The sequence below is a fragment of the Silurus aristotelis genome, assembly GCF_946808225.1.
Source record: "Silurus aristotelis genome assembly, chromosome: 29".
In the NCBI taxonomy this organism is placed as follows: Eukaryota; Metazoa; Chordata; class Actinopteri; order Siluriformes; family Siluridae; genus Silurus; species Silurus aristotelis.
The window spans coordinates 2043930-2052254 of record NC_139602.1 but is presented as its reverse complement, the minus strand read 5'-3'; the positions used below and the strand labels follow the sequence as shown (position 1 = coordinate 2052254).

Below are 8325 nucleotides of genomic sequence, written 5' to 3'. Positions count from 1 at the left end.
AGCCAGGTCTCTGGGATATAAATAGCAACGGTTGCCTGAATGATGGTGTTATTGGGCGTAAGCTGAAACAGTTGCGTGAAAGGTTCTGGATTGCAGAAGGTATCGCAGGGTGTTGATGGAGGGGGCAAAATCCAAAAAAAATCCTTTTTATTCTTGCGTTCCTAAAATCGAATAAATTCACACTGAAGCTCAGGTTCAAACCTGAGAGTGGGATATTAACCACTACACCTTTCAAGGACAGGGATTAAGTTTACCTATTGGACTGGAATAAAGTTCTCAGTTGAATGCAGAAAGGAAAGAACATGTTTAGTGGATTGAATGTTTTTTCCTTTCAGTTTTTTCACTCATGTCCCTGTAGTTTCTTTCTGTAACAGGATGCACATTTTGTCATTTTTACAGAATATTTCCAGGAACAAGAATTGTTTCTGAAGAGCCAAAAATCTAACCGGATTGAGGGTTGTAAGAAAATTCGAATACAATCAGAAACAATCCGGTTTATTGTACAATATATTTTTCAATGCCTAATGCAGCTTTTCAGTGAGCTCTAATGAGATAAATTAAACTGGACCTTATTTTTCAATCACATTTTTCTCCTTTTTTGCTGCTCTTCTCATTAATATGGCACGATGGGCCAATCAAAAGTTCCCATGAACCCTAATTTACATATCTGCTACAGACGTTGTTGTACTGAATGATGTAATAAAGTAAAATTCTAGTATTTCTAAATCAGGTTACATTTATAACAAAACTAATTCCGGTCCATATCCACATTTATGACCTAATTTACTTGTGAAAACCGCATTAATTAAAAGAATCATGTGAGATGAAGGTGTTTGCGTTCGTTCTTTTGTATTGGCAGATCAATGAAGCTGGTGATGGTTATTTTTCATCTTGGTTGCTGAAGAGTCCCACACAACTAAATTATATATACATTATATATATATACACATATATATATATATATATATATATATATATATATATATATATATATATATATATATATATATATATATAAAAACAATGAAATAACTGCATAAAAACTATTTGGTGCTAAAAAAAAAAAAAAAAAAAAGTATAAATTCTTTCGATGTTAAATTTTGAACAAGGCAAAATCTACACTGCTAGTTTCAGACTGCACCATGGCCATTGTAAAACTTTCTACAACTAACATTAAATTGGAATAATTAGAGATACCGTCTTGTATTAGCGACCCTTTGATCCACACTGCTGTAAATTTCACACGTCCTCACCATTAAACTGGTCTATTACCATCATTACAATTCATTTCTCAAGTGTAATCTTCACAAAGAAAAAAAAAATGCAACAGAAGCACACACACACACACACACACACGATCCTGAGACAGCTTTGATTTCAATTACTGGTTTTATGATTTGAAAAAAAGTGTCATGATACACCACAATTATGGTTTATAATAAATCCACAATCCATTGTTTTAATATAAACTGAAATTGTGGAACAGAATTAATATTAATATAATTCTGTCCGACAAAACATCTTCAAATGAAACACTAGTCCGATCATACCCCCCAACCCCAACCCCCAGGGCTACGTCCAATCCCGGTCTGATCCATTCAACCGCAACTGGGAAAGGTGTAAAAAAAAAAAATTAAAAAAAAAAATGTAAAAAAATATCCGGAAAAACAGTACAAGTTTGTCCAAACTCCAAAGGACAGAAGTTCAGTTAAATGTCCTGATCACTCTGTTGATGTCGTCGCCTCGAGGTCCAGGCTCGCCCATCTCCTTCAAAAGGCCCACTTTGTCCCTGGCTGAGTGTCGAGGTACGGACAGGGGGAAGGGCCAGAGGAAGCTGTTCACCGCCTTGAAATTCTTCCCGGTCGAGTAGATCTCGTGGATGAGGTCTTCCAAACATATGATGCCATGCTGACCTGCAGACAATCACACCAAATTTATATACAAAAAATAAACAAACATAAATAAATAACACCACCACCACAGGGCTGTATAGTGTTTAATGAAATGAAAATCCACTTTATATAATCCTAATTCTTAAAAAAAAAAATTATATAGCGCTTATTTTTTATAAAAAAATTAATTAAAAAAATTTCTATCAATACCAAAGATTTTCAAATCTCCAACTCATTTTATTCCTAATAAAACTGTTACTTAAAAAATACAAAATTAACCAGCTGGCTAAATATTTTGCAACTAATTAGGTTAAAGTTGAAAACATTTCTGTGGTTAGACAAACTGAAGGGTCAAATTCCATTAAGAAACCAAAAACGGCATGTCCTCCAGACTAAAGAGGACAGGAACCAGACGGGTTGTCATCAGCACTCGGTTCAAAATCCTGCATCTCTTATGGTATGGGGTTGCAGTAGTGCCTCTGAAATGGGCAGCTTTTAGATCAGAAGAGTCTCTGTGTGCTCCGTCAATGCTGAAAAGGTACACTCACTGGCCACTTTATTAGGTACACCTTACTAGTACCGGGTTGGTCCCCCTTTGCCTTCAGAACTGCCTTAATCCTTCGTGGCATAGATTCAACAAGGTACTGGATCCTCAGAGATTTTAGTCCATATGGACATGATAGCTTCACGCAGTTGCTGCAGATTTGTCGGCTGCACATCCATGATGCGAATCTCCCGTTCCACCACGTCCCAAAGGTGCTCTATTGGATTGAGATGTGGTGACTGTGGAGGCCATTTGAGTACAGTGAACTCATTGTCATGTTCAAGAAACCAGTCTGAGATGATTCGGGCTTTATGACATGGTGCGTTATCCTGCTGGAAGTAGCCATCAGAAGATATGTACACTGTGGTCATAAAGGGATGGACATGGTCAGCAACAATACTCAGGTAGGCTGTGGCGTTGACACAATGCTCAATTGGTACTAATGGGCCCAAAATGTGCCAAGAAAATATCCCCCACACCATAACACCACCACCACCAGCCTGAACCGTTGATACAAGGCAGGATGGATCCACGCTTTCATGTTGTTGACGCCAAATTCTGACCCCACCATCCGAATGGAGCAGCAGAAATCAAGACTCATCAGACCAGGCAACGTTTTTTCAATCTTCTATTGTCCAATTTTGGTGAGCCTGTGCGAATTGTAGCCTCAGTTTAGTGTTCTTAGCTGTCAGGAGTGGCACCCGGTGTGGTCTTCTGCTGCTGTAGCCCATCCGGCTCAATGTTCGACGTGTTGTGCGTTCAGAGATGCTCTTCTGCATACCTCGGTTGTAACGAGTGGTTATTTGAGTTTCTGTTGCCTTTCTATCAGCTCGAACCAGTCTGGCCATTCTCCTCTGACCTCTGGCATCAAAAAGGCATTGCGCCCACAGAACTGCCGCTCACTGGATATTTTCTCTTTTTCTGACCATTCTCTGTAAACCCTAGAGATGGTTGAGCGTGAAAATCCCAGGAGATCAGAAGTTTCTGAAATACTCAGACCAGCCCGTCTGGCACCAACAACCATGCCACATTCAAAGTCACTTAAATCACCTTTCTTCCCCATTCTGACGCTCGGTTTGAACTGCAGCAGATCGTCTTGACCATGTCTACATGCCCAAATGCATTGAGTTGCTGCCATGTGATTGGCTGATTAGAAATTTGCTTTAACAAGCAGTTGGACCTAATAAAGTGGCCGGTAAGTGTATATCCAAGTTTTACAGCAAAAGTAGACAATGTGGAATGGGATGTTCAAAAAGCACCAATCTTATCCTCAGGAGTCCACATATATATATATATATATATACATTTTGTCAATAGAATGTGTGTGTGTGTGTGTGTGTTATACAGTCTGAGAGTTTTTAAAAGATTCCACATTACTCTGTATTTTCCTTAACTCGTTATCGTCGCAGAGTGAAGAGCGTACCTAGATATTTCTCGATGACAGTGTTGTCTGTGAGAGGGATCCGTCGCTTATCCGCCTTTCCCTGGCCTCGTTTCAAGATGAGCTCACGGACAGACTTCAAATTGGGAAATCTATAAAAAATTATAAATAATGAAATTTTTAAACAAATGCAACAGTCACAAATACGTTCGGGAGTCAAATGTTACAAAAACACACACAGACATCTTACCCCCAGGCGACGTAGGGCTCGACGACTCGCAGCATGTTCATGGAGGCCTTGCTGACTTTAATGAACGTCCCGCTGAAGATTTTGCGCAGCCTGAACATGTGGATGGTCTTCTTCACTCTCAGACACACACCTTTAATCCTTTTTTACACAACAACATATAAATCACACGTTATATTGATATGAGAGAGAGAGAGAGAGAGAGAGAGAGAGAGAGAGAGAGAGAGAGAGACGGACAGACAGACAGACACAAAGAGGGATAAATAGATAGATAGCCAGATAGACAAAGATAGAGATGGATGGATAGACAAACAGCCCAAAAGAAAGGCAGAAAAAAGTAGATAGACAGACAGAGGGCAGAAAGAGAGGAAGATAAATAGATAGACACAGACACGTGAATGGATCGATGAATGGATAGATAAACAGACATAAATAGATAAATTATTGATAGAAAAACCATGTAAATATGGATGGAAATGTGGATGATGAATACATAGATAGAAAAAAAATAAATAAAAAGACAGAGATATACAGAGATAGAGGTAGGGGTCGATAGATGGACGGACAGACAGTCCGTTCTGAATAGGAATCGGACCCTGCGAGAGAGAAGACGATGGAGCTTACTCTCGGATGCGCACTGCAAACACCAGGCGGTTCTTGGCTGGAGGAAGAGCGGGAGGTGGTCTGTGTCGTAATCTCGCGAGCCGAACTTCATCCTTGTGCTTTCGCGTGCTGTACTTGTGAAACTCCTCCAGACGCTTAAATCGCAGACCCTGTCCAAGCTTTGTCTGCGAAAAACGCATATACCTTGTCACATCCAAATAGATTTTTAGCAAAAAATCCCTAGCAAACTTTTGGTCGATTTTGGGTTGCCATGCATACTGTGATCAATAGGTGCAGGTTATTTGTTGGTACCCTAAAAAATGAAGCCCTAGTTATGGAACAGATTACAAATAGTGTTCGTGACTCAGACACAGTGTCAGTGAAGCAAATAGTCAAGCATCCTTTTGGTAGCTTTGTCTGAGGTAAAGGAGTGGATCTGGAGGGATCATATCTAATAAATATAAACTTAGTTTCCAACCTTCTTATTGCCTTATAGCATCTAATAGCCTATACCATGTTTGCATAATTATTCTAATTATATTATATATATATATATATATATATATATATATATATATATATATATATATATATATATATATATATATATATACCAGGGACAAACGCACACCATTCACCTTCACTGTTGTTTTCTGTAAAGCTGCTTTGAGACAATGTCTGTTGTGAAAAGCGCTATACAAATAAACTTGACTTGACTTGTCGATTGTCAAAAGTGTGATAAATCAAACTGAATAGAACTAAGTGGTAAAAGAAGTGAACAGGTGAGAGGGGAAGTGAACACTTGAGTTAGTGAGAAAACGAGAGAATGAATAAACGGGCGAGTGAACAGGTGAACGGGTAAACAAGAGTGTGAGTTAGTAAAAAAAAAACAAAAAAAAAACAACAACAACAAAGGTAAGTGAACGAGTTAGTGAGTAAAGGGGTGAGTGAACAAACGAATAAGTGATCAGGTGAGTTAGAAGGTAAACGAGAGTGAACAAGTGAGTAAATAGGTGGGTGAACTAGTGGGTGAGTAAACAGATGAGGAAACATGCGAGTAAGTAAACAGGTAAATAAGCGAACGATTGTGTAAGTGTGTACGTAAGTGAATGAAAGAGTAGGTTAGTGAATAAGTGAGTTAATTGGTGAATGAACAGGCCAGTAAACAAGTGTTTTACTGATTGAACGGGTACGTGAACAAGTGAGCTAGTTAGTGGGTGAGTGAGTAAGCCAGTTAGTGAGCGGGTAAACGAGCTAGTGAGTGGGTGAGTAAGCTAGTGAGCTAGATAGTGGGTGAGTGAGTGGGTAAATGAGCTATTTAGTGAGCTAGTTAGTTGGTGAGTGAGCGAGCTAGTGAGCTAGATAGTGGGTGAGTGAGCTAGTTAGTGGGTGCGTGAGCTTGTTCGCTAGATAGTGAGTGAGTGAGCTAGTTAGTGGGTGAGTGAGTGACTGAGCTAGTGAGTGGGTGAGTGAACTATTTAGTGAGTGAGCTAGTTACCTTTCTTTTCTCAAGTAAAGCAAGCTTGGCCTGGGTCGCTTTAATCGCCTGGTATGACTTCCTTTTCTTAAGAAGGTTCTCGGGAACCAACTTTATGACCTTTTTTGTCCTACAACGAACAAAAAGACAGCGAAAAAGTGAAACCGAGATAAATAGATATGCCTTGTCTGGTACACAGCCCGAGTTAAAGCCACAGTCCCATGTGCGCTACAACGCTCTGTTTTCACATAACCGACTCCGCAAAATAACTTCTCCATCCCAACACACACACTACACACAGCGTTCTCACACACCCACGAGAGTCTGCAATAACCGATGCGAAAGATTAATCCAGATGGAAAACAGTAATCAGAATAGGATACATACTCGGATTCTGCCATGGCGTCTACGAGGCGGAGCTCCAGTCGCACTCTGATGACGCCACACCACGTGACTGTGTGTTGTGGTGGAGTTAGTGTACTTCTTACTCAGGAGACTCATGGAACCTACAAAAATAAATAAAGATGTTTTATATATATATATATATATATATATATATATATATATATATATATATATATATATATATATATATATACAATTTAATATTATTTATTAATTAAATAATATTTCTTTTTTATTTACATGTATACATTTAATACAAATATATATATATATATATATATATATATATATATATATATATATATATATATATATATCAATTAAAAAAGAAATGAATTCATTATTTGAATATGTATATATATATATATATATATATATATATATATATATATATATATATATATATATATATAAAAAAAAAATTTTCTTTCCAAATAATGAATTCATTTCTTTTTTAATTGAATGAGTTTATTTATGTCCACCTATTATGCAGTGGCCACTTCCGTTTGTCTCTATCTTTCGTGACGTCACATCCGTGCAAGTCGTGCTAGTCGTAATAACAATAACAATTTTTTTTAAGACGACTTCTTCTTTCAGATTCTCCCATTAGGGGGCGCCACAGCGGATCATCCGTCTCCATACCCCTCTGTCCTCTACATCTGCCTCTTCTGACCCAACTACCTGCATGTCTTTCACTCACTATATCCATAAACCTCCTCCTTGGTCTTCCTCTTTTCCTCCTTCCTTGTGTCTCCATCCTCAGCGTTCTCCTACTGATATACCCCATGTCCCTCCTCTGCACATGTCCAAACCATCTCAATCTCACCTCCCTCACCTTGTCTCCAAAACGTCCCTCTAATAAACTCATTTCTAATCCTGTACATCGTCGTCACTCCCAATGAACATCTCAACATCTTCAGCTCTGCTTCCTCCAGCTCCACCACCTGTCTTTTACTCAATGCCACTGTCTCAAAACCATACAACATCTCAGGTCTCACCACAGTCCTATAAACTTTCCCTTTCACTCTCACAGATACTCTTCTATCACAAACCACTCCTGCTCTCACTCTTCTCCACCCTGCCTGCATTCTTTTCTTCACTTCTCTAACACACTCTCCATTACTTTGCACCTCATTCTAACTTAATTTTACTTTTTTAAGACAATAAAATAATAAATAAATATGCAGGAAGTTTGAGTTAGATGATGACACGAGGTTCGTGGTGGCCATGGGCACCGAAAACACATTTATTTGTTAAATTTTATATATATTTATTTAATTGTATATATATATATATATATATATATATATATATATATATATATATATATATATATATATATATATATATATATTTTTTTTTTTTATAGTAAAGTTTTAGGAGAAGAACTCAGAGTTAAAAACCAAACCCCATATTTATGTATTTTTATTTATTCGATAATTTACCTATTTAGATATTTTTTTTTTTTTTTTTTAGTAAAGCTATGGAAGCAGGGCTTGAAGTTTAAAGCGTAAACTCTATTTTTCACTTTAATTAATTTTTTTATGTAATTTATATTGTTTTATTTATTTATATTTGCTCAGAGTTTAAAACCTAACCTGCTCTAAGGGGCCCCGTGCACGCGCACTGGCCGCGGGGACGAGCCGATCGCCAAAGCCTGTTTTTTTGCGAGGCAGCGGGGACGAGCCGATCGCCAAAGCCTGTTTTTTTGCGAGGCAGCGGGGACGAGCGCGTCGCTCCTCAGTAACGTAGATCCGAGAAGTGGGAAGAGGAGGG

General features: G+C 38.2%; 1 protein-coding gene across 1 annotated transcript; it reads right to left on the bottom strand.

The window, feature by feature from the left end:
• Positions 1 to 1370: 1370 nt before the first annotated feature.
• Positions 1371 to 8243, bottom strand: rpl7l1 (ribosomal protein L7-like 1). The gene is made up of 7 exons (XM_083534879.1): positions 8148 to 8243; positions 6532 to 6650; positions 6166 to 6274; positions 4689 to 4852; positions 4068 to 4205; positions 3860 to 3969; positions 1371 to 1913 (listed from the first exon to the last, which is right to left on the bottom strand). Exons 2-7 carry the CDS (start codon positions 6543 to 6545, stop codon positions 1705 to 1707), a joined length of 744 nt encoding a protein of 247 aa, XP_083391005.1. The 5' UTR covers positions 6546 to 6650; positions 8148 to 8243; the 3' UTR covers positions 1371 to 1704.
• Between the last annotated feature and the right edge of the window lie 82 nt (positions 8244 to 8325).